The sequence below is a fragment of the Cyanistes caeruleus genome, chromosome 7 (genome assembly GCF_971803275.1).
Source record: "Cyanistes caeruleus chromosome 7, bCyaCae1.hap1.1, whole genome shotgun sequence".
Taxonomy (NCBI): domain Eukaryota; kingdom Metazoa; phylum Chordata; class Aves; order Passeriformes; family Paridae; genus Cyanistes; species Cyanistes caeruleus.
Genome location: NC_141707.1, coordinates 16,184,796 through 16,212,158, shown reverse-complemented (window position 1 = coordinate 16,212,158; position 27,363 = coordinate 16,184,796). Strand labels below are relative to the sequence as shown.

General features: G+C 42.2%; 1 protein-coding gene across 3 annotated transcripts in view; it reads left to right on the top strand.

Moving 5' to 3' along the window:
• PARD3B (par-3 family cell polarity regulator beta) overlaps positions 1 to 26,765 on the top strand; it is a 392,133-nt gene extending 365,368 nt beyond the window's left edge. For all 3 annotated transcript variants that reach the window (XM_086897517.1, XM_086897518.1, XM_086897516.1), the window contains one exon: positions 23,508 to 26,765. In XM_086897517.1, coding sequence (XP_086753643.1) covers positions 23,508 to 23,862 — 355 coding nt within the window. In that variant the 3' untranslated portion in view covers positions 23,863 to 26,765. The remainder of the gene's footprint in view (positions 1 to 23,507) is intronic.
• The last annotated feature ends 598 nt before the right edge of the window (positions 26,766 to 27,363 follow it).

The following is a 27,363-nucleotide window of genomic DNA, read 5'->3' as shown; positions in this document are numbered from 1 at the left end:
CACTGAGTCGCATTGGTACAGATTGGAACTGTCTGCATACTTAGCCATTTAAGCCCAGTTTAATAAGAGATACTTACAGAGGCTTCAGATGAGGGTTGTAGATGCTGAGAAACAAATTCCTGTTGCAATATTGTGTTGAGTCCAGGAGGATATGACCTTTGCCTGCCGCTCTGGTGTGGCACACATGAGGAAGGAGAGGAAAACGCTTGGACTGCAGCCAGTTTCACAAGATGAGGAGGGAGGAGGGGATCTGTGCTGTGTCAAGAGTAACTGGGACCTACACAGTGAAACTGTTCTGCTCACCTGAAAGCCACCAGGACTCATGACAATGTGTGTAGGCATAGACAAATTATGTAAGAGAGCTTTGGTCTTCATCCCCACCAGAGAAGAAGGAGCAATGTTCACCTAGCAAATATCTTTATCAGTGTTTGATGCCTCTAAGACACTGTCCAATTCCCTTGCAAAGGCATGTGTCCTGCATAAAGTCAGATCTGAACATACCTGCTGCTAGCTTGTAAAATTCTAAGCTTTGAAGCATCATTGTGGCTTTGCCTTTATTTGTGTGTTTTGGTTTTTTGGGTTTTTTTTTTGGTTGGTTGGTTGGTTTTGGTTTGATTTGGGTTTTTGGTTGGTTTTTGTTTGTTGGGGTTTTTTGGGGTTTTTTTCTCTGAAGCTGTTAATTGAAGTCTAGGTATTATGGGCCAAATTCAGGTGATACAAGTCTGTATTAACTCTATTTGAGGAATTCAGCTGTCAAGTGTACTTGTCTTTTCACTAGGTGCAACAGCAAATTACTGTCCTGGTCCCACTGAAGTCAGTGATGCCCTTTTTTCCTTTGAGTGGGGGAATCTGTTCCTGTGTAAGGTTACATGTTTAATTAAAAGGGGAAACAGGAGGCAGCAGCCTTTGGAGAAAGGCTTTCTGTCTGACTGGTCTAAGGAGTGGTGAGCTGAGCTACATAGGTAGGTATACATTAAGCTTCTAGGTAAAATAATGCCAGCCTGTAGGCTTGCTTTGGAAATGTCTGCAGAGGCAAACATCTGAATTAAATGATAAGTGGCTGTGGCAGGAGAGTGGCAGGTCTTCATCTCTCACTGCATTGTGCTGTTCTGTCTGCAGAAAAGCAGCAAAGTGGGAGAGACAGAATGGGAGGCTTTGCAAGAGAGATACAGTTCTTTGCACTCAATACTTGTGTGTTGCCCTGAGGCTATTGCTAAGTAGTGCTGAGTAGTAGTATTAAGCAATGTTAAATCCTCCTGCTTAGAAGAGAATGGCTTGATTCTTTCACCTCTTAGCCTATTCTTTTGGGAAGAAGAGCAGGGCAAGGTTGTGGGAGTCAGAAAAACATTTGAATCTTTTAAACTATGTTTAATGCCTACTTTCTTGGTGTAATTCAGAATATTTTCCTGATGGAGCTGTGGAACAGATACATGAAGCTGTAGCTGTTCCATTTGTTCGTAGTTCTGTTTTTGAGCTTGTTTTTATGGAAGTCGGTCTTAATGTAAATCACAGTCTTGCTAATGGCAGCCTTGTTTGGAGAAGCCTCGTGTTCAAGGACACGTTCTTTTCTGTGGTGGTGGAAAAGCTGGCTGTGACCAAAAGCAGACTGACAGACACTGAGACAGCACGCTGGTTGACATGATGAGTGTGGATTAGAAAGTTCAGCCATCTTTCCAATAACAAATGCTGATTCCAATGGAAATGTAGTACTTGAGACTTTCTCTGGAATTCTCATATTATTGAAGAACAGATTTATGTCAAGAAAAGGGGGAGGGCCAGAAAGGCTGTGAGAGCATTAGAAAATAACTGCTAGCATGGAAAAAATGAGTTCAGGCTGTGTAGATGGGTTCCCCTGTATTGCTGGGGCTGGGACGAGACTGCTGAGCAAACTGGTAATTTGCTCACGAGGGAATGCTCTTAAATGTAGCATGCATCCTGAAACTGGGAAGCTTGGAAATGGATTAAGGAACCTGCCTTGCCCTACAGTGGCAATGGGCAGTTTTTCCATGCTGGAAGCTTCTCTTCAGGTTGACCATGCAACTTGGCACTTCTGAAAGCAGTAGCTGAAAGCAGCACACTCTCCATTTCTAGGTATGATGCCAGGAAGGACACTTCTGATCACCTTGCCTGAGCCCTCCAAGACTTTCTACACTTCTGCATTAAACTAAATTTCAATTTTGATCCATCCCATTACTTTTGTAAATGTATTTACAGAAGCATCTAACCTGGAATTAGAATGTCACATTGTGAAGAATTCATTACATTCTTTGGAGGTTAATTATTTTACTGCTTAAAGAGATTATGCCTTTTTTTTTTCTCTGAAAGTCTGCCATTATCCAATTTCAGTTTCTAGATACTACAGTAAACATTTTTTTTCTGCTGGATTTTAAGAGCCAAGCCTGTGAAATTTCTTCCCTTGAGTATTTCTATGCAGAGATCATTTATGTTATGTTTTCACCTCCTTTTCAATAAATTAAATAGATTGAGCAGGTCTTAGGTCTTACACTGTAGAACATGAGCACAGCATTGACTCAGGGGGCTAGAGTACCCATGCAGTCAATTTAAGAGGTGGCCACCAGAGTTGAGTCAAAAACATTTTGAGCCTTTTGAATCAAAAGTAAAGTTTTGGTAATATCTGTGTCATGAGCAGATAAGGTTCCTCCAAAAGAAGAAATGGATTAGTTAGCATGTTTCATTAGCTGCTTCTTGCACTTGAGTGTTCTTGCCTTTATTTTACTGAGTTTATTTCAAAATGCAAGATTTCTGTAATTTAATTGAATCCTGAAAACATCATCAGAAAGTGACTTGACACAAATCATGAGAAAAAGTTAATTGTCTATTAAATAAGACTCATCATTCACCATTGTCTAGCAGAATCTGAAATTAATATACTGACATTACTTAAATATGTATATAGTGTATTCTCTTGGTTAACAAAAAAGAAATCACAGTTTTAGTGCAGACTATAATTAGCTGTAAATCAACTTGTCAGAGCATTCCCAGCCTCTGGGAATTGACTAGCCAAGGACCACAGATGAAAAATCAAGGTTTAAAATGAATTACTTAAATCAAAATTCCCTGCATGCTGGTTTAAATCACAATTTTTTTTTTATTATTTTTTATTTTTTTTTGCTTGGAATCGCTTAGGTTTAACCTATTCCATCACTTGTTGGAAAAAAACTGTCCTCTTTCTTATTTGTACACTTCATCTACGTTCCTCCTTGGCATGCAGCGGTTTGTTGCACAGCATTGACACAGCAGGGCAGCCATGGCTCTGGCCATCAGCTGAGGCACGCCCTGCTGGGTGCTGCTGTGACAAGTGCCATGCGGTGCCACGCGGGTTCTCGGTGGCTCTGAGTGTGCCTCTGTCCCATCACACAGCTGCTGTTCTGCCAGGCTTCTTCCAGACACTTTCCTGGTGCTCAGACACTCCTTGGTAACAGCTTGCCTCTGTTTTTCACTGCTCTCTCATCAGTCGACCTCATTACATGGCTCTACTGAAATCGCGATTTCCTCTGTGTTTTATTGGCCCAACATGGTGCTTTATGGCAGGCAGAGAGTGACAGTGCTGATGCAGACTGCAGGGAGTAAATACCACTGCTGCCTTGCAGAACTGTTTGAACTGGAGCATCGTTCACCTGGTTAAAAAGAGCATCTGCAGATACTCTCTCATGGAGGGGGCCAGGGGTGCCAAAACCGTAATGGCAGTGAAATCATTTATCAGCCCTGTCCAGAATCACCCACATCTTAGTCTGTCAGTGAAACCATGTTATTGGACATAGGTTACACAGCTACAAGGGGAGCCTCTTAACTTCTGGTGTGGGATATAATACCCAATATTTTCAGTAATGCCCAGGATTTTCTCTCCAAAGGGGTGAAGACCAGGTTGATGGGAAAATACTGTGTAGTTCCAGGTGGCTGAATAAAATCTATATCTCCTTTGTTTCTTATCCTGAGTAAAGTAAGAGGAGATGGTCAAGAGGAATATTTGAGAACCATTTGTAATTAATTTTTGACATAAATCATACTTTTTTTAATATTCCCCTGATGTAACTTCAAAACTAAGGCTTGATCATTTGGTGTCTTAAACAGGATTACAATTAAAAATGAATGGCCCAACTAACTTCATCACCCTAGTCATGTGAAATATAAATAATATTCAAACAGTATATTCTCCAGTATACTTGATTATTAACTTTCTCTTCTGTTTTAATCATCTAAAATGATATCAGTAATTCAGGGATAGTATTTTAATATGATTTTTATCTTGACAGCTCTGCTTTTATTGAAAATGCAGCAAAATCTTGTCTGTCTGTATTTTCTGATGTGGTCATCTCATTATAAATTAAATATATGTATGGTTCTAGTTGGATTTTAAGTGCTGGCAGGTGAATTTAGAATCAGTTTTAATGGAAATACTGGTCAAGGACCTCCAAGATATGTTGCAATAAACCAGCCAAGATTAAATACAGGCAAAGAAAAAAGATTATTCTTATATGCTAGAGCCCAAGCTTGGGAACCAAGCTGATGTGCTCATTGAAAGATTAGCTTAAATCCTGTTTCAAATAGTTTTAAGATCTAGCTAACTAACTTTTCTTAACTCCGGAAGATACTAAAACTGACTGCTGTAGAAACTACCCAGGCTCTAGGAGATGTCAGGGAAATCATTGTATTTCAGGGCCAGAGCCCAAATCTATCACAGGACAGCAGATATTTTGACACATAAATGCAGCAGAGAGCTGGAAGTGCTCTGTTGCAACTTCTGTTCCACCTCAGTTTCAATCCCTCTGCTCAGGTGTGTCATGGTACCTAATATCACCTCAGTGCCATATGTGAAGTCTGAAGACTTTATTTCATATAAGATGTCAAAATACGTTTGTCCAAAAATGTGCAGAGTTCATAAATGAGCTGCATATACCTTCTGCAGGGAGAATTTCAGGCATTAAAAGCAGAGCAGGTAGGAAAAGGGTCAGTGTACTACAGACCTTTCAAAAAATAGTCTTGTGTCTCTCAAGACTTGACTGAAAGGAGGAAAGAAATTTGTAAACAGGATCACAATTTCAGAAATCTCTGTAGTGAATACAAAAGGAAGGAGATTTAGTTGTAAAACATACCTCCAGCTTTCTAATAAAATAGAAATATCACTTGAAATGAACATGATGCCTCCATCCAAGCCAAATTAAGTCTAAATAATGAAAAAGTATACTTTAGAAAGTCAGAAAGGTCAAGGTTCGTGACATTAAATCATGGATTGCAGCTGGCAGGCCACCTCTATATTTCCATGGGAATAACTAAAGAAAATTGACCAAAGAAAATGTCTGTAACAACTGGGACATAGCTTGAAAAAAAAAAAAAAAAAACACTAAAAGCCAGATGTCTCAGAAGAATACTTTGGAAGTGTAGAAGGAGGCAGACAGGGATGGGGTTTGTCAATTTTCCTAATAAGTCAGTCAACTCCTCATAGCAAAAAGCCAGTTAATGCAATATGGAATAGTTTAAAAGTCAATTAATATTTTGAAACTAAACAGCCAGCCTTTTTGCAAGGAGATACTATCCCTAGTAAATAAAAATACTTTCAAGTGTCACATTTACAGAAAACATGGATCTGCTATGAATTTTAGTGTATAATCAGGCATAAGGACCTCCCACTCAAACTAAGGGCACTAAATTCCGCTTAAAAATGTGGGAGATGGAGGAAAATATTGCATATGAACAAAAGGGCTTGAATTAATATTATAAAATTTAATGAAGTCTTGGAGACATTGCCTCAGAAAAGAAAGCTGTATTAACTATGCCTCCAGTGAGTAAAAGAACAAAACAACTGTTAGGGAACAAAATATTAATGAAAGAAAAAAGTGTCAGTACAAAATGGCTAGGTTGAGATGAAGGATCTGTGGAAAAAAGATAAGTGAATGCAAATTAAGAAGAAGATTAAATTAAAAACCAAAAGCATATATCCCATAGAATGCGTCAACAGCGTGATGTGCTGAGTGAAACCTGGGGAATAAGATGTGTGCTCCAAAATGCAAATACATCCATTGCATTGTTAAGATGGATATTGAAATGGCTCAGGAGACCGGCAGACTCGGAAGCTCAGCTGGCTGCTTTGTAGGTACGGATATTTCGAATAAAAATGTTGCAGCTTATGCTGGGTTGTAATTCAGAGCTCATCAAAAAGTGTGGGCTCTAGGCTGCAAAGGTGAGAAAGAGCATTGTAAAATAAGACAACTCTGCTGCAGTTCTTGGCTTCGGCTTTCCCTCAATAAACACGTCTGGAGGTGCGGCTGAAAGATGGCTGTCAGCAAACATGCTTTAAAAACACCTAACAAAGGAAATATGTAGGAAGCCAACAGTATCAGGTGTAAATATATATTATTTTTGAGGATGTTGGATCAGGAATTTTTGAGCAAGCTTCCTGCAGCTCTCATTTCTGTGTGTGAACCTCCTGTATGTTGTGTCATTGCTCAGCTATGTTCCTGTGAACAAACAGCAGCTTTGCAGTGGCACCCTTTGCTCAGAGGCACACTGCAGTTAGTTCTCCATGTTAGTTCTCAATTCCTTTGTCTCCATCCAATCTTTGCTTTGCAAAGCAGACTCAGGAAAAAGAAAAAGAAAATAAAAAAGAACAACCAGAAAAAAGCCACACTAGAATCACAGCCCTACAGGCCAGTGTGCTGTCACAATGGCAAGTTTCAAGCTTCTAATAGCAAGCCATTTAAACAGAGTCAGTTATAGGTATTCATTCTCATGTAACATCTTTAGGAAAGAGGAAAGATTATGATGATGAAGTAGGAAAGTGAATTGCATGTGGACAGTCTTAATTGCATGCTGCAAAGTAATGACAAACTGTGAAATCCTAAGAGCTCAAATCTAGTTCTGTGTTCTTTTACAAACATGTAGGGGACAGAGTCGTGAGCACTCGGTGTGCCACCCACCGAGAAATGAGAAGCAGGGTGGGGGAGATGTGAGGAGTTGAGAAACACAAGGGCAGCGTGCTGAGCAGACCTGCCGTTGTTTGTTATCCTTGGTGAAACCCTGCCTTGTGAGGAAAGAGCTTTTATATAAACTGGTGATTAAAGGAAAGAGGTATCTAATTTGGGATTAAGAGAATCACTGAAGAATTTAATAGTAAAAACAGTTGCTAGAGCAGCTGTTTCAACACAGCTCAGACAATTGGCAGCCAAACTGCTTCCATTTTATAAGTAGGTGACATATTTAATTTCTCTGCACAGAAGTCTTAAACATATCAGGAGAAAAGGTTCAGTTTTAGAGGCTTTTGTCCAAATGTCTTTGCATATATTCACCGAAGGCTTTTTTGTTGCTCTTCAAGTATGATGCTTTAAAAAGTCATACCTTGGATGTGTTGATCCAGCTTTGAGAACAGCCAGAAATTTACTAATAGAAGCTAGTATGAGCCTGGTCCAGAGTCACTGCAATCCATGGATGTGCTCCTAATGACTGCAGTCAGTTTAGACTGAAATACAACCACTGTTGGAGCATATTCTTTGATTTCTTTGCTGTCTGGGTCAGTCTGGTAGTAATTTGACAGACTCTGATTAGGTTACTTGTTGTTTTGCCCCAGAATTCTGCTCACCAATGTTAGCAGTTTCTCTCCAGATTTTGGAGATCCTAGTGAAAGAACTATACCTTTTCCTGCTCTAAATGTTCTTCCTCAGCCCATCCAATCTTACCACAGATATAAGCAAAATAAAAGTAGTCCTTAAAAATGAATGTGATTCAAGGTTGTTGAAGAATTGCAAACATTCAGATCACCAGTGGTTATGGACCAGTAACTTTGTTAAAAACAAGCATAGAGCTAACACTCCTGTTGTACCCTGTTAGAGAAGATTAATTCCTGCTTTCTTAAGAATCTTTACCCTCACCTCCAGGCTTGGAAAAGATTGCATTGTTCTAGCATTTAACAGTTATGTAAATTAGCACTGATTTTGTCATTTAGCACCTGCGCCAAATTTTCTACTAGAACAGTTCTTTCAAATATGGCATAAACAAAGCATAAGGTGCACAGTGATACTGTTCTTTTGTGGATGCTTATTTGGGAAAATCTGCATGAGCTATTGAGCATCTTTACCGCAGGTAAAGATATCATGGATATGCCAAAAACACGGCAGCAAAGCTTTGTAGGCATATGGTTGGTCTTAAATAGCACATAGGCCACTAGTCAGACTTACAGCAAGCTTTATTTTGAAAATATATTAAATACTATAATGCATATGCTAGAAACTTAACCACATCTTTAGGGCAATGGCAATGTCTTTGCTGTCCTCAAAATCTTTGCCAAACATAACTTAGGCTGGATATAGAGATATTGACACAACTCATACTTCTGCTGGCTTCTGCCTGGTATTGCTGTGGCCTCTGCTGCTTCTGTCCTCTGTTCTGTGTGAGCAGATGGGATCCTGCAGCTGTTTGAATAAATATTAGTTTTAAAGAATTATGCTGCTCTGATTAACCATTCAATGAGGGGGGAAATGGCAGGGGAGAGAGCACCTAAGGAATCTCTCTACTTCAGGCCTCTTGCCCAAAAGCATTCATTTAAATGTTTGAGCAGTGATGAGGTGAGGAGTTATATAAACGGGAAGCCGTTCCTCAAATCACTATCTTCTCTCTGCATAGAGTGTAATTGATAGCTTATGTACTTGCAACAGCTGAAAAAATAGAACAGAACATGCAAACACGTCCACTGTATAACATACGTGGGAAGCAAGTGGAGGAGAGTGTTAACTTTAATAGAAAGTGAATTATCTGCCATTTTTGTTCCACCCCAGATGTAATTCAGCAAGGAGATTGGATCTGTGCACTAGATAGTCTGAGACAGTGCCTTGGAAATTGGCAGTCAGAGTTCCATCCAGAGGGCAGGAAATGTGTGAACAAAACCCAGCCCAGGTTATCAAGCAAAACCCCAAGCCAATAGGGGTCCTTGGATATTGAGTAGCTGGCACTTTCCTTCATTTAAAGCAGAAAAATAGCTCTTGTTTTACAGGTGAAAGGAGATGCTTTGAGAGCAGTCTGTTGTAGATCATGACAGAATCTGGCAAGAAAAACCAATCTCAGGATTTCACAGTGAAAATCCATGTGGCTGGCTTTTTGCTTGGATCTAGGTGCTAGTGCACTGCTGTATATCTATACCCATGTGTTACCAGGTTTTGGACCCTCACGTAGCATTTTTGCTGTGAGTTTTGCTCACAGCAAATCTGAGATCCTACACTTTAAAGAAAAGGCATGTTTGTTTACTGAGAACTGAATTGTCTTCATTACAGAAAGAATGTATTTTTAGAAGCATGGTATGGCCAGAGTTTCTCCCCTTGTTTTGCTTTTTTAAGGAGATAATAGTGATACGCTCTTGAACTGAACTCAACCAGCCAACACAATAGCTAGGACAAAGCATGTTGGAAAAATGATGCTAACAGTCCTTCCTCCAAAGATGCTCAAACAGCAAACACACTTTACAACTGTACATTCAGCGATTAAAGATTTCCAGAATCAGTTAAAAGCTTTGAGGATCCCAGTAGCCGTGCTCAGAAAACCCATATGACTTCGCTGTGCGTAGACTTCTGGTAGTCTTCTAATTAGCTTTGTAGGGGTCTCTGAAGGCATCTGGGTTTCTCACTGACTCGGGAATTAGGCTGAATTTAGGCTGCCTGAACATACCCGAGCTGGGTTTGAGCATTTTTGAGCGTTTCTGTATGGATCTCTTTGCCCCTCTGGAATGGTGAGCAGGAGCAGCGCGGTGGGACGGGCTGTGTTGCGGTACTGACTGCACCACGCTTCGTGGCAGAAAGCACAGAGCAGATCGGTTTAAAACAAAAGGGAATTAAAAAAAAAAGAAAACAGGCAAATTCAATTAGTCATTTGAAATTGAGTTGGGGTTTACAACTTGAATTTTTAGGCCCAGATCCATCAGAGCACTTAAGCACCTGTTTTACCTTGAATACATTTTGCTTTTCAATAGCAGTTATTTGCCTCTCTATCAGAGACCTCCAGGAAACCTGGGCTTAAGTGGACGTTGTAAAGGATGAAGGAAGGATGGCAGACAGGCAGTGGTACTTGGGGAAATTTCTCTTTTTCACTCCTTAGCCCTTGTGTGGTTTAAATAATGCCTTCTTAATGCAATGCTTTGTGTTACATACCCTGTAAATAATGTCAAGAAAGGGTATTTAATGATAATTTGACTTTTTTTTTTTTAAAGACTTGTTACTAATCTTAACCTGAAATCTCTTTAGTATTATGAGGGGAATAACAATCTTAATGTCATTCTGGTTTCAATTTCTTTGTATGAAGGGGTGGCAACTCTCCCTTCTCTCCAGTCACCAAACATCTGAAGCAAGCTCTGTTACTGAGAGATTGCTGCAGTGGTACTTGGTCTTAGAGAGGTTTCATCAGAAACATTTCATTTTTAATGGACAATGGAAAATGCTCAGCTATCCATTATTACACTTCTTTGTACACAGTCTAAAACTATAAATGGAAATTATAATTACATCTGTAATTTTGGGTCCCACCTGAAATAACTTTGTTCCCAATGTGAGGGGAAAAAAAATCAATAGAGAACCCTTAACCCTGGTCTTTTCCTCCTTAGATATTTCATTTTCAGTTGTACTGGTTTATACAACATGTTTTATAAGTTTTTCAAGGGACTTTAGTATATAGAGACAATTTTGCATCCTCAAATATTGCTACTTTCTGCTTTTCTGATTTAGAAACTGTAATGATGTTCTTGAGTTGTGGGTTATATTGTAGGTGCTTGAGATAATATGATCTTTCTCTCTTTTACTTTTTGGTCATTAAAAAGAGGAGCCTTTGAAATGTTGTAAAGTTCTTTTAAAGAAATCCTATTTTACTGGCAGTAGAATTACACTTTTTTTTTTATACTTTTTTTTTTTTTTTTTTTTTTTAAGAAGAACCCAAGTCAGCATTAAAGATTTAACACTGAGATTTGGAAAAGGCATCTTTCTCAATTCACCACTCTCTCTCCTCTGTTGTGCTTTTTTCCTAGGGGTTTCAAGTGGTAGGTCTGTCAAGGTTAAATTTTATCATGTTTTGGGTTTTTTGGTACCAACATCTGCAAGTACAGAAATGTCATCAAGTGTTTTGTATTTCTGAAATCATCACCTTTCTGCAATCTTAGACCAATAGTTGCTTTTGTTTGAGTTAACATCTGAGGAGGAAGGGAGAGGTTCTTTCATGCTGTAAGACCTTTGCAAACTATTAATTGTCCACAAATTGCAGCTTCCTCTGAAACATCTGGTTCTGGTAATAGTCCCAGACTATTAGTCCTAGTGATACTGTAGATTAGGGCACATCCTGCTATATTGTCCCAGTTGCCACACTGTTAATAATCATGGATCTAACGTGCACACAGCAGAGGCATGCTGTTCATCTTGGCAGAATGTCTTGTTTCTTTGTAATTGCATGTATGTACCATTTTCTAGATCATGGGCACTAAAAAAATAAAACATAAATTAGCAGCATTCTGGTCAGTCTTTTCTCTGAATACCTGAAAGACACAACTGAAAAAGAATGTTTCCACTTGAAGTGAGGCATTTCAGCAACATACATTTAGTACCCAAGGTATTTATTTGCTGTCTAAGGCTGTCAAGCCGTAACTTCCTGATTTCATTCCAGGATACAGATGTTTCATTCTCTCCTCCCCTTTCAGATACCATTCTATACAAAAGCCTAATCTAAAAATCATTGAAATGCTTCCATTGACATCCAGAGGCTTTGGCTGGGGCTGGATGAGTCTGGGGCACAAAGTTCTTTGTTGCATCAAAGTTATTCCCTCTTCTCAGTCTGATATCTAGGCAAAGCACAGATGTTTTTCCATCTTTACTTCCCCCTGCAAAGTATCTTGATGGGTGTTTTATGAACTTGCCACTTCAAGTCTATCACACCACACAATCTGAAAATACTTGGAGAGATGTTATAGTAGTGACCTTTATTATTCATTAGTGAATCAGCAGCCTAGCTTACTGTGGCTTTAAGTGAGCTATATAAATTGGTTGTTATTTTCAATTATGATTCCCTTGATTTGAACATAGTAGAGCAAAGATAATTGATGAGTTCATTATATAAAAGATTGTTTCAAGTTAGAGGGTGGTTTTATTTAGCTTTTTCCCCCAGCCAAATTGAGACATGCTGTCTGGAATCTTGGCCAGGTTCTTACCAGCTTTGTATCAGGAAGCACTATTGCTTCTCTGTTTCTCACTGATGACACATAGCAGCCTTCCTGGGTGGAGTGGGAATGCCTCTTTGATTGTGGTTCTGTTCCTTGTAATGTCAGCGGAAGCTGCTGACAGTATCATGTCCTGCATGTAACTGTGCTGCACATCTTTGATACATAATGTATGTGTGCTTTCAAAAGAAATTAATGTGTACCCCAGGTAGTGCTGTCCAAAGCCTGTCTCTGTCTCAATATTGGCTTGCCCCTACCCTATATTCTAAGTGCTATGCTGTCACTTCTGTCAGGTATCACTAATTCACAGCTATTGGCATTGCTTTGCCAAGGATGCAGTGTTTTGGTGTGTCTTTAAAACATATTTTTCTTTCTTCAGCTGTGTGCTCCTCCTTCAGCTTCAGGATCCTGATGTCTTCTGTTCTAGATACATGAGTAAACTGATAGAACTGTTACAACAGCCTGTACTTGCTCTCTCTAAAAGGATGTTTTGCTCTAAGGTCTTTACTGTTGCAAATTTTATCTTGTCGTCTGTCATGCAGCACAGTGTGCAGATGGCACAGAAGTTTGTTTAGAAGCTAGAAATCTCATTTACTGCAAGTGTTAGGGGGATGCATGTAGATCAGGGACATTGGTGATTGCACCAGTTCCCAAAGAACAAAGGATGCTGCATGCCCAGCGACCATGCTAGTAAATCCTGCTGTGGGTGCATGGTGCTGCCTCAAGCCAGGAATGCATGGAAGAGAACCACACAGATCTGATGATATCTCATGTCATCTGGGACACCTTGCTGGAACTGCCAGGGCTGGTGCTGCTGGTGAAGACAGCAAAGAAGAGAACAGTAACCAGAACAGGAGGAGCTAGTGGTAAAAAACATGATGGCCTCTAGGAATCCAAGCTGAAGGAGACAAGAGTGGACAGCAGAGGCTGTGGCTTGTCCACTATCTTGTTCCATCTTGTGCTGTTGTCCTGTCCACCCATCTCCATCTTGTGGTCTAACACGATGACCTCTGACTTCCAAATTTGCTTAAGGAAACAATGTCCAGCAAATTAAATGGGGAAGAAGTGAGCTCAGATGTGTATGAAAGTCAGCAGTTATGTTGTTTTCATCTGTGAATGGAACGTATTTATGTACATCTATAGGCATTGAAGCTAGTACCATATATAATGAGTGAAAACTCCACCTGTGCCCATAAAGCAGTTGGGAGCTGTATTGTGTGTTTCCTCCATGGTCAGTGGTTCAAGTCTCAAAGCAACCTCACAGTGATGTATTTGGTAGTGGTGCCGTGTGTACATCTCATTCAAGCACAGCTGTTCTACAGGACGTCTTGAAGGGGGTGTTTGCAGATTCTAATCAGTGTCTCACTTCTCCAGAATCTGCTTCTGCTCCCAGGATCTGGCGTGTCAAACCCTCCTCATCTGAGCAAGTCAACAGCCTGTCCCTGGCTGCTGCCTAAGAGAATGGCAAGGCTTTGTAAATAAAGGAAACAATTGAATGATAAGTTCACACTTCAGCATGCTGCTTAACAACCTGATAACAGTTAATTACATCCAGTATTTTTAAATGCCACGACAGGGAGATAACTCGTGCAGAGGTGAAGCACGGGCCTTTGGGCCTCACGACCAAAGGTTAACCTCTTACTACCCATGCACCTGAAGAGACTGGTGGCTGCAGCTCCAAATATCACCAGTTCTGAGCTTTTACTGGCCAGCAGTGACCCAGGGTCACGCACGTAGTGTCCCCAGCCGCAGGCAGGGGCAGGGGGAAGCTGTGCTCAGTCCCAAAACTTGTGTGTCTGGCTTGGGGAGCAGCCTGTGAGGCGGCGGGCAGAAAACGCGGGGTGTTAAAGCCAGGGCTGTCTCGGGCAGAGGCAGCAGGTAGAGCGTGTCCCGTCGGGAGCCGCTGCTGTGCTGCTGTTCGTGTAACTGCAGGAGCTGTGCGGGAAGGAGCCAGCATAAACACAGCTGGAATGGGCGCTGGCGGCCGGCTGCGAGTCACAGCAGCTGCACTCGGTGCTACCGCTCCCTGGGCACCGGCTGGGACCTTTCCGTCTCTCCCGGCCCGCTGGGATTGAGGGTTTCACCCTTGTTATTTAAAGCACAACTTCAGGACATCTGCTGGCAGAGCACCCGCAAAGTTTGTGGCTTAACGCAAGTCTAATTAACTGATTTGCCTATCCAAATCTGGAGATTTACACACTTCTATAGAGGCAGCTGTAAAGTTATAACTTCAGCTGTTTATCATGCCCTGAGCCTTTAAATCTCAATTATGGAAGGTGGTGTTTAATGGCTGGCTGGAAAATGGGTGGTTACCAGAGTGTTAATGGAGTGTGGCAAGCCAGGAAATGTATAATCTAATGCCTGTATAGAAATGAAAGGTTCTAACAAAAGAAAATATTGGGGGGGGAGGATGTACTTACAGGCTGTTTGTGTTGTTAGGAGAAAATCAGTACATGAGCAGTAGGGAAACAATGGGGACTGAAATACTGCCTGAAGAAAGAAATAAGAGCTGCTTGTTTTAAAGGTTCCTCTTGCCCCCCCAAAACAGCCATCCTTCTTCTCTGGGTCTCGAGCTTTGCCTTTGTTGTAAAGGGAAAAAAAAAAAGAATTATATGTCACAGTAAGTTTAACAGACTGTCTAGACCAGAAAGAAACAAAATGAAGGAAAAAATAACCAGCTACATATTCCTTTTCTACTGAAGCATGGTTTTACTACCCAGTTTGTGCCATTGGAAGCAGAATTGACAGCCATGCTTCATCATGGCAGTGGGAGAAAGTGCTGCAAGGAATGCTTTAATTTAAATGAGAAATGCTCTAAGAGGAAAAAAAAGCCTAAAAGCTTGGTAATAACATTAATAACCACTTCTTACAGGTTTTTACTAGCTCACTAAAGATCAGACAGCATGTTAAGGTCCCAGTGGCTGAATAGTAAGGGCCTGGGCCCAGGTTATTATTACTTAGGAAGATTGTTTTAATGATTTCTGTTATTAGTTGAAAATCATTTGAATAGTACAGCTGAATGGTCACCATGCTTTAAATTCATTTTGAATAAAAAATGAGAACAGGGTAGAATTTGGGTTTATGTATTTCTGAAAGCACTTCACAAAACCAGTGTGGATAGCAGTAGTGCTGTGAATGGGCAGGCAAAGGGCGGAGGTTTCCCTGCTGGGGAGGAGCTCTTCTGCAGTGTGATCAATTCCTTCTGAAAAGCAATTTTTACTATGGCAACAGAATTGCTTTTAAATCAAATTAAAAGCTCCTAAACCACCACAGGCTCCTTAATTTCTACTCTGAGAGCCTTCAAAAAAGCAGAGACCTTCAGTAGGGGTTAGGATGAGGCAAAAGGATCCGGACAGTATTTCTGGCTTTTGTGCTGCTGCTGCACTGAAGCTTGTGTTGGGGTCTTGCCTCTGCATCTTGCCCCCTTCTCACAGATTGCCTGCTTTTGAGAGAAGCAGCTGGCTGTTCTCAGGGCAGGGGCAGCAGGGTCCCCCTGTCTCTTGGGAGTTGCTACACAGTAAGACAGTGCAAGTATTCTCATAGTACAGTTTTCACTTCAGCATCTCGCTCCAGTAGTGGCAGTTCTGCTCGTGTTCAATGCTTTTTTGTGTTTGAATTTGTATTTAAATGCAAAATTCAACTGAGAAGCCTAACCAGTTGCTTCTCTTGCTGGCTTAAGAGGCATAGGTCCTTTGAAAAGAAGTTTTCTCCCCTCAGACATAACTTGGTCAGCATCTTCTCAGAAAGGTGACTCAGAAGACCAAAGGCCAAGAACTTTCTTAGTCTATAGGAAGAGCTTTTGGTCCCCACTGATCTGCAAAACAAAAGACCAAAGGCACCTTAAAATCTCAGCCAGGTCTCTCCCCAACAGAGCATGGGGGTTCCTGAGCAACAAGCATGACTGCTTAGCATTGAGAGTAGGTTACCAGTGCCCAGAGGTTAATGACTCACACGGCATTATGTTGTGGTGAATAATGAGTAACATCTGCAATGACACATGTTGTAATGACTCGCTACTTAAAGTACCAATCTACTTAAGCTCCCTTTAAGCTTGAAGAGATCACAGAATAGCGATGTCTTGTTCAATAGGTGCTACTTTATTTTATGCCTTCTGGTAGAAGAGATGTGCCATGCCTGAGAGCATATGAACAAAGCAAGTGAGGAATTGAGTAGGAAGGATTATTGCACTAGTTGTTTTGAATGCTTTTTGGGCATTTACAGAGCACCAGCTAGCATATTTTGGGTTTTGTTTTTGTTGTTTCGAGAGTTTTAATCCTGGTTGTCACAGTTCCTATATTTGTAGGTTGGATTTAGGGAAGGAAAGAAAGGGGAACTTTGCCTGCAGGATGAGATTATCAGAAACTGGTCTGAGATTTGCTGTGGAAAATAAACAAGTGCTGGAGCAAAGCAGCAACACTGTCTTATGGTTTGGTTGCTGATGGGAGGGAGTTTTAATTAAATGGCACTCTAAATTCTGATGTTAACCGATCTGTGACATAGTTTGCTCCGTTAGGGATTAAGAACAATCTATTTTCTTGCAGACAAAATAAGTTGTTCATGCTGTCATAAGAAGTCTTACCTAATCTCGTAGTAAAGTTTTAAACCTGTCAGACATGGCTTGCCTGTTTTACAGTTGTTTCTGCAGTCTGCTCCCCTGCATGGAAAGCTAATACGTGACTACACTGTACACGTGGTCTTGATGTAAAAGCAAGTGTGACACCTAAATGTCTCCAATTGCTGAGAATGGCCCAGGGAGCAGCTGGGGCCAAACACCTCAAAATGTAACCCTCTGCAAAGAATAAAGGACTCCATTCTCCAGCTGCTTTAAGGCTGGACTTCAGCTAGAGAAATATAAACACGTCTCTGCACTTACCTGCTGGGATTATGGTGCTTTAACAGTTTGTTTCTAAATATTTTAAGCTGTAATATTGGAGAGAGAAACTGTGCATGTAAACTCTTACATTCAGGCCAGTTAGCACCACTGTAGACTTTGCAAAACTGTATGCAAGGGAAGAGAATCAGGCCTGCCTGCATTGCATCTGAAATGTATTGCTCGAATTTCAAACAAACTTATATGGACTCGTCCTTCTCCAAACCAAATAGGAATTCTTTAAAAAGGGAAGAGAGATTCTTCTACTCTTACACCCACCACTCACACACACACATACACACCCCTCCCCCACCTTCAAATGCAGGTCATGAAATGATCATTATTTTTATGGGTCTGCAAAGCCTGCAGAAGTAAAAGCTGTGTAATATACATTGCAGAATGTTCTGCTAATCCAGTCCAACCACAGTCGTGCCTGGCCCAGGGAAGAGGGTCTGGTAACTGAAAACCTGACACTGAAGGAATTCCAAACACAGTCCTCAAACTAAAAACAGCTCTCTCTGCATGGCATGTGCTACATGAGAGCCAGGGATTGTATTCGTTTACGTTATCTGATTTTTCAGCCTTGTATTGTTGATAAAAGAACGGGAGAAGGAAGCACCTCCACCAGCTCAGCCCATAAATAAAGTGTGTATGGTGTGTTTGAGGTTAGTATGACATCGCTAGACATCTGCCTTCTTCTGAGGGGTACAAGCCTCTCTCACAGACAGCAGCCACTGAGCACTTGCTTGTGCTGCAGATTCTTCCCAGCACTAAGATACCAAATTTGATTCCCAGTGAATTTTAAATGCAAACCCTTTCTTTGGCTATGGGAAGTATTGATCTGAAAGGGCAAAGAATATTTATTATAGGATTATCTCACCTATTAAGATACAGAGACCCACCTTAATGCATCTCAGTGATTTCTTTGAAATTTGCAGTGATTTGAAATTTCATTAATTTATTTATTCTATGTTGTATGCATGTTGAATATTAAGCAACAGGAGTTCTTAGAGCTACTGACTACAAACAGCCCTGCAGAATCTTTAATACTTTATCTGGAGAGATAGGCACTACATGGTCTTTTCAGTTAATTGTTTTAAGGGTTTGTTGAGGAGAGCTTTATAAAGACACAGTGTAATGTATTTGATACTTCAAGATTGTTTGTTTGCATAATTTAATTCTTACATCAGCTTCTCTTTTCTTCTTTAAAAGTAGATCTTCCTGGCTTGAGAACAAGCATCACACAATCACACTGCATACAATGGAGTTCTTCAGTGAGAATTTGGACACAGATAGGATCTTGTTGCTTTCTCCTGTTCTTTAATGACAGCCTGGTCTGTCTGATGGCATCACCCAGAGTCTCTGTATGTCTTGCTTAGACATGAAAGAGACTGCAGCCAAATGTGGGTTTACCATTTGCTACTTAGTCTGTGGCTGTCTTTGAAGTTTATTTCAAGAAATACTCTCTAACAAAGTAAGAAGGCAGGTTTTCATGTGAGATTATATCCCTTGCAAAATATTCCCTCAGCAGCAAGGAGGAGATAGTGATGTAAGAAGAGAGCATTCCCTTCCTTGCTTTTTACCAGGTACTAAGAGGGTGACCCCTGTGACTCTCCCTATAGAACAGAGGGAAGAAAAACCCTTTGTCACAATGAAATCCAAACCCCCAACGTGATGGGGCACAGCACGAGCAGTTAGACCTTCATTTTGCTTTCCTTTCCTTTCAGATAGCCCAAGCACATATCTCCAAGGATGTAAAAGGTGACCTGCAAATGGAGGTTATCAATGAAATGCAGTAAACCTGAAATGTAATTATTTTTTTCCTGATTGTTTTTTTGAAGCATCAGGTATTTATGACAGTCTACTCTGTAAGATTTCCACAGTTGAGGAATTGCTAAAACAAGGATTTAAAAATAAATAAGTAAAAGGGAACTGCAGAAAGCAAAAAGTGTTTAGTTAGGGCTTTTGAAATCTTCAGATACCTATGACTAAAGAAGTCTTTACTAAGTATTCCAAATCCTGTGGTTCAGTTTTAAATAAACCCAGAAGCTCTTAAAAATTCTGCAGCAAAGCCAGAAAATACTTTCAGTTTTTGTGCTTGGAAGATAAATAAAGCAGAGATAGAAAAACAAACATGCTTTAGGCTTTACTTGTCATGGAGAAAATAACAACTTGTTAATTGAATATCAGTCACAAGTTACCTGCTTTATTTGGGCGAGGCTACTTTGTGCTCTTAATGCTCAAAATGGATCACAGTTGTTAACTGGTGAGTCATTTTAAAAGATAAACTGGTAGAGCTGCAAACCAGCATATGAAGTGAAACATGTTCACAACCGCCTGTGTGTAATCTCTAATTTCTCTGCAGGGGAAGGAAGATGAGACTTTGCTTCCTTAAAATAAAGCAGACATTTTAAGGGGCACATTGCTCATGACATTTTTGAGGAGTGTTTTCACACTGCCCCACCAGTTTCACTCCTTTGTGGAACCTGGTGCTTCTCTCTTCCTTCGTGCAATTGCTTCCTGCAGCAGCAGCCTCTGTTTTTAGCTAGACTCACATCCATAAGGCACTTTCCAGTGGGACCCAGCAGAGCTGAACTACCAGCAAAACCAGTTTTTGAGCTCTGAGATCAGTTCCTTCCCAGGATGTTATGTCAGCTTCCCTGCCTTCTGCCTGCCATTAATTGCACTGTATCCCCAGGTCAAACAACTGGCCAAAAATCTGGAAAACAGCTGACGGTCAGAGCAGCTCCTACTCAGCATGTCCTCTCAGAGGGCACGCTCCTGGCCTGGTCCTTTTGAGTGGCTGGACCTGCTTGACCCAATTTGTGCATTTTTGATCACTCCCCTGGGTCACTGATTTTCCACTTGAGGTTATTGGTTTGACCCCCACACCATGGGTCACTTGGGAGGTGTGATATGGCCCTGTGAACTCTGAACTCATCAGAAGCCAACAAAAACAGTGAGAGAGGAGAAGAATTTCATTAGGACCTCCTCAGAGGTGGCAGTGTCTGTGGAGGGAAAAGGTAGGAGTTGTTTTCCTTCTTGCAGAAACAAGCACAGCATCTTCAAGGGACTGCCAAGTAGAAAGTGTTTGGTTTGGTTTGTTTTGGCAATTCCTTCAAGGATAAGCAGCATATTCTTTTACAGCATGGGCTATCGGGTGTTGGTTCAGAGGAGCCGTCCTCTTCCTGCTGGGAACTGCCCTCAGTGTCCCAGACTTACTGCTAATGGTGACGACATTTCTGCAGCCAGAGCTTGGTATTTGCAGTTGTTTCTTCTACCTTAAAAAGATGAACTTTCTGATGGTTAATTTGTCACACTTGAGGTTTTTTTCAGACTGGTCAGTTAGAGGTTCATGGAGACTGTGTAGGCTGGTTGGTTGCGCTGTGAGCAGCTCCCTGAGAATGAACTTCACCAGACATGGGTGGTAGGTGGGGAAGAATGAATCTTCGGGAAATAATTTGGCTTCAACATGCTTTGCTTATCAATAAAAGGGAAAAGAATTATTGTCATTGTAGCTTGTGTATCTGCAAGTGTAACACCCACTGGGATCACTAGGGGAAGTGAGCTGGAGAGTGCAGAGCAGCCACAAGGATATCTTTTGTGAAATTTCCCTCTGACATGCTGCCCGGAGTCAGCCTTTTGGACAGTTACCAGTGTTTCCCAAGGTTTTACTTAGGCAAAAGTTCTGCTAACTGTTGGCTAGATCACTGCTTGTATTATCCCCAAGGCTGCTAAAATAACTCACATACCTTCTGTCTTCCTGAGGCTTTCCTAAAAGGTTTGTGTGAAGTGGATTCCTGTCAGGTCTCTGTGTACAACCTGTCCTCCCAGCTGCAAATTCATGACTCTGGGCAAGACACTCAAGAATTACACCACTTATGGGTGTTTCGCCCTCAGAGAAAGGGAACTGGTGCTGACAGTCAACAACTTGGGGTTTTATCTTTTAAAGAAAGATTTTGCTCTTCCCACATGTTCTTCTGCAGCTTGTCTACACAACCACATATGGTGTTAGCTGCAAGTGAAGCGATGGTGGGTTTAGTTTGTTAGGAGAGGTAACAGCAGTGGAGATCTGATGGCATTAGCTCAGGAAGCTTGGGGCCATTTCTCAGGTCTGGCACACTTGGATTGCCCAGGCCATCTTCACTGCACAGTCCTGGGCCAGAGCAGCCTGAGTGCACGGTCATAGCTTCTGTGGCAGCAGTATAACACTGATTCCTAAAACTGGACTGGCTGAGCTTTCCTGGAAACAGCTCTTTTGGCTGGATGGCAAAACACACCCCTCTTTTTTCCTGCACCTTGCAGACCTCTGGTGTCAGTTGAAGAATGAGTTGTGTACTGAAAGCTCAGTATGTCATGCTGATGGCTCAGTCCTATTCTCAGCCATCATTTGGGTGCCATTTCATCTTGAATTTGTTTTTTTTAGAGTAATTCAATTTGCAGTTAGATCTTTGTCCAAAAGCTTCCAGTGAAGCTTTTTGAAGTGGCTTTTCAGTGAATTCTGGATCAGGTTCCAAGCTTAGTCCTTTTTTAATGTGATCCACAAGAATTTCATTGATTATAGCTGCCGACAAGAACACCTTATAAAGCCAATGTACAGGATTTTGAGCACGATCCTTATATTAAAAGGTGATGGGTATAGGTTTGACATTCGTTCCTGTCGGTGTGCTGCTTGACACAAAGCAGTTCCTACCATTGCAGAGCCTTTTATGATTGGAAGTATGTTTTTGTGCAAAGAGGCATTAAAGCTGAGTGTGGTAGGACTGAGTAGTGAACAAGCCTGCATGCAGAAATATGTGGAGCAGCTCTTTGGCCTGCTCGGGAAATGAGGCTTTGTTGCAAGGCGTAGGTGTGTGAGCAGCGACAGTAATTGTCTCAGTACGTACGATTAAGATGGTTTGGTATCTCAGAGGGTGGCTTCAGGCCCTTCAACACTTTGTCTGGACTGTCTCACCAGGAGGTGGGGGGGAAGCTGGGAGTGCCTGTCTTTTATAAAGTTCTGTTTTTAAAGCAGAAAGTCTCTGGGGAGCATAGGGTCCTAAAAGTCCAAGGCCTGGAATGCTTCCTTTTGCTCTTTCCATTTTAAACAGGAAACATTTGCACTAAGTTATTCCAGGAGGAGAATTGTAGGTTCATTTCAAGGCAGATAATGTTTGTTCATTGCCTGTGTCCGTGATTTACCCCATGGGCTTAAACAAGTGCTGCAGAAAACCACATGTTTTGTTTTACTACATGTTAAACAAGTTCCAGCAGAGTCTGGGAGCCCAGGTTAAGAAAGAAGGACCATGCTTGTAAAATCACTGTATGAACTAGAGTCACTGACAAATTTTGAACACCTGATCTGCTGTACCAGAATGATGACTTTTTTCATAATCTATGCAAAGAATATTTAAACAGTTGATGAGTTCAGTCCCAAAGACACAGAGCAGGTGTAATTGATTTATACTTCAAGCCCCTGTTTTGGGTCAAAACTCTGTCTTTTTACTTAAGCCGTCATTCAGAGAGAAGCTTCCTGTGCAGTCAGTGAGAGGTTTTGTCCAAAGTGCAAAGACATTTGCAGTCAGACTGGCAAAAACTCCTAATGAAATTGAACTTTTGGGGATGCTCTGGTGACATGTCTGTGAGAACAATTATTTTTGCCATTTCAAAAGTATTACAAGTTAAGTTGAACTAAGAAAATATATCAATGCTTCATTAGTGCAAATCACAAAATTAAGATGCAGAAGGCTACAGAGAGGGCTCCATGGCACATCCTTAGGGATGACACATTCATATGTTGCTTTTCATGTGAACTAAGGCTTGTGAGATCCATACTGATGCAGACAAGTTACAGGGCTGTTGTAATATCACAGATTTTAGATCACAGATTTTTTGAAACCTCATTGGCAACTTGCCCATTAAACACAGGTATTGTAGTCTGACATCCCTCGTGTTTCTTCCCCATTTTTTCCAACTATGGTGTTTGGAAAGTTTTACAGGCTGACATATTAGGAGAGAATAGTGGGAAATGGCCTGGAAAGCGTGAATATTTGTGCATGTAAAGCTTTTGGGATTTGCAGACTTGCAGACCCAACTCATCTGTTTATCCTCAGGCTAGATAAGATTCAGTCAAACATGCATTGTTTGACAGAGCTTTGTTTCCATTATGGCAAATGGATCACAGGAGACTGACTTTGGGAGCTGAAGGGCTCCAGTGCTCCCCCATTGTAAAAGGGCTCTGATGTGCGCTGGACCTTTCTTCCAGGGTCCTGGGTGTTACAGACTTTTTTAACATGCAGGTGGGAAGCTTGTTATCCTTCAGAAGTTCTTTTCATTCATCAGGACTTGTCATGCTTGAGGTGGCATTTCCTCTCCCAAAATAAACATAGATTGTATGTACAATAATGTATCACTGGGCTAGTAGACTGCCTTTTTATGTGCTTTATTATGTTTTTTCCTTCTCAGGCGTGGACCTGCAGAGCCATTAGAATATTTAACAGGGCCACGAGTAACGTACAAAGAGAGAGATCTTCCCTACTACCACGGAGGACAGCCTGTTATCCACCCATCCAAGGGGAACTACATCCGTGTGCCGGACACGAGAGTGGCAGAACTGAGGTACCCTCAGTATTACCCAGCCCAGCCCATCACAAACCAGCATAAAGGACCGCTCCGGCAGGACGTGCCGCCTTCCCCTCCGCAGCCCCACCGAGCACCAGCTTACAATGAAATTATCCGACACCGTGGGACCAGTCCAGACCAGTACCAGTACAGGCAACAGGATCCCAGGCAGAAGAACCCCATGACTGCAGCTGTATAGCCGTGCACTGGACTTCTGGCACAGCCCAGGAGGAGCCCCATTGGACATCATCCTTGTAGAGTTGTTCCCAAGCGTAGCTGCCTGTAAGAATGGCACGTGAGACCTGGAGTCGTTCTTACTGAGCTGGGCTCAGCGTAGGTGCTTTCTAACAGGCGAGCTAAAGCCACGTCAGGTACGATGTGTTTTGAATATGTGAGGTACCAGACAGTTGAGTGTTCTTTAATTCCTTTAAAAAAATAGAAAGTGGCTGCTGAAAATGAAACACAACACTTAATACACCTCAGGGCTATTTACTGAATCCAGTTACACCTTTGCAGTACATAGCTGTCTGTGCAGGGGCAGCGGAGTCACCAGAGTTTACTTCAGAGTGCTTGTAGAGCCTTTTAAGTGAGAACACAGCAAGCAGTACTGACTTCTTGCAGAGCTGGGCATCTTGTGTATCTAGTGTGTGATCACGACAAAGGACTGCCACAGAGATAGTGGCCACATTCCGGGCACATCCTGACCAACAGTTCTGCTTTAAGGATGCTGCAGTTCCAGATCTGTGATCTGGCCTCTGTCTTCCTCTGCCTTTTTTGGTGGTGGCAGCATTTATCTTGTAGCCTTCATTTTTTGCAGTTTGTGTATCAAGAGGCTTCTCTTCTTGCACCTGCTGCAGTTGGAGTAGGGCAAAAAGCCTTATCCCCTATGCTTGGGCAGGCCCACAGAGGACAGGCAGCCACCTGAGAACCTGTGTCTGTAGCAGGGGGAGCGTGTGCTTGTGTTAGTTTTACAGTGTGCAGTCTTTAAGTGTAAACCCTGGAGACCAGATCCTCAGCTGCTGTCAGGAAGTGTCACTTGAGGGGTTTCACTGGAGCTGGCCTATAAGGAAGTGGCTAGGAAGGTGACTATGGACATGGACTCCATGGTTCATATTAAGTTACTGTGTCAGGTGCTGCCTTGGCTCCATCGGGCCAACTCGTTCCTGGCCCTCTCCAGGCAGTGTTGGAGCCAAGTGCCTGCCAGCAGCGTGCCTGCCCTGGCAAGCCCCTCACTGCCAGAAGGCACCTGTCCATGGGGCCACCCTCAGTCCTCGAGGGAAGCCCAGCCTTGGGCAGCACCGGGCCCCACTGCACCAAGTGCCAAACTACTCGAGTTCTTGCAGCCAGAGGCCATCAGGTCATGGGGAAAGGGGCTTTTCACAGCAAGGGGTGAGGGAAAAGACAAGGAAAGTAACAGGAAGGGCTTCAAGATCCTGGAGCCCAGGAGGGAGGTGTGAGAATAGCTGTTTGTAGCAAGTTATTTGCAGCAGTGAATGGGAAGAGAGAAGGTGTGGGTGGGGAGGGGGCGTCAGCAGCGCAGCAGAGCCGTGGTGGGGGGACAGGGCAGTGGGGTACATGCCCAGTTCTTTGCCCCAAACAGCCTGAGTTTGCTCTGAAGCTAGAAATGTGTGTCCCCAGCCAGAGGGACCTGTGCAACCTGACCTGAGAGGGCCCTGAGTGCTCAAAGATCTGTCTCAAGGATTTTGTCATGAGGAAACCATGCAGTATTGTGACCTAGAAATAATGTTATCCAAGTGTCCTTAATTCCTCAGCTTCTGCCTTTTGGGAGTGTCACTAAACCATTAGGCCTCCCTCTTCATCAGGAAAGGACTGTGACCTGGCCAAGGATTAAGCATAAGGATTTCTTTGATGTCATTTTGACACCTTTGGTTGGCAGCATATTAAATCACATAGATCAGTTCCCAGGTGTTAAACACCACCAGGAAGATTTGTCCTGTTAGGAGTGTGTCCTGCTGGCAGGTAATGGCCCTGATGAGAAGTAGCATTTAATCCCAGCCTACTTTCTTCTCTGCCAATGGTGGTGGCTAGAGCCTGGTGTAACCCTCAGGCACAGGGAGCACTTGTGGCTGGAGCACTTGTGGCTGCCTGAGTGGCTGGCAGGCTCTAGTGCTTGCCTTCCCACCAGCCTCCACCCACCAGCAGGCTGGGAAGCAGGGGAGAGGAGACAGCTTTCCATGGCAGAGGAACACCTCCATGATTCAGACAGAGGGCTGGACTCCCTGGGGCAGGGGCAGGCACAGCTCTAAATCCAGTCAGGAGGAAGCATTGGTGGGAGGGAGAGAGGAAGAGGAATGCAACTGATTATGAAGTAAGCGTGTTTGGTTCTTGTTCCATTTCTTTCTGCCCTCTTCCCTAGTAATATAGGAGGGGAAAAACCTCTGGAGGGAGTGTCGGGTGTAAAGCTGGATGTCTCTCAGTACCCTCCATAAATAAGGCACATTCCCCAAGGAAACCGTGCCTGTCATGTACGTGCTCTGCACAGCCTTGTACTTCTCTCAGAAAGCTTTAGATGTTGTAGGATACTGAGCCAGGACTTGGCAGCCACAGGATAGCTGCTAGTGTTATAAAGGCCTGTTGAAAGTGAAGCAAAAACAAATTAAAATACTTTCCTTTCCCTCCTTGAAATATAACCCCTGATACATTTGATCCAGCTGTAAAGAAACTAATGTTTGCGACAGTGGCTTTATCAAGCCAGGCCACAATTAAGAACAGCTCTGAATATAAGCTACTGCCTTTGTAAATCACTCTCAACTAACCCTTCAAATGGCATCACAGCACAGTGAACAGAACTTATTTACAGTATTTCATGAGCCAGGGCCAAATAAAATCTGGATGGAAACAGCTTCTAGGTTATTTATAGCCTTTGAGGGACCTGCCCAATGTCTCCTCGTAACCTGAATCTTTCTGTAAGAGCTCCCCTTGACTGCATCCGCTCCACTCAATTGAGGCAGACAGATCAAACAAACACCTTCTGAGCTGTTAATCTTACCTTACCCAACAGGTTATTAAATGATGCTTCTGCTCAGTAAGCAGAAATCAGTAGAGAGCTTCTTCCAATTAAAAAGAAAAAAAAAAAAAAAATTAAAAAGAAAGTGTTGTAAGTATAATATATGGATGCATCCTACAGGTAAGGAGCTATGGAGGAAGAACAGTGTGACCTAGCTGGGGGAGCAAGACTAAAAATTATTACAGAGCATCTCATCAATCTCTGGTGCCATTGTTCTAGGAGATAATTGCCATTTCCTGATTTAATATCTGGTAGAGGTACAGTATTTTCAAAAGTATAATGTGTAACTACAGTATATATAGTCAGCTTTTCTGCAGTATAAAATGTATGATTTTAGCACCATATTGTGGAAAAATATGTACCGTGCAGAATTCACGAGGTGCTACAACTGACGGTTGAAAATACACACTTGCAAAATCCAAAAGAGCCGTTAAGTAACAAGTTGTTCTTTTCCCATATGTCCATATGTTTGGGAAAATTATGAGTCTGAAATGCTCTTGACACGTAATTGCCTCGCACTCCCTCATCCAAAATGTGCCAGTCCAGCCGTAGAGTTACTGACATAGTGGGTGTGAAGGGAGAGTTGGGTTTGCCACAGGAGCAGCCCTAAGTGTGTGTGTGTGAACAGGCATCAAGACCAAGGGAGAGAGGCCCGTGCTCACGTGAAGCTGA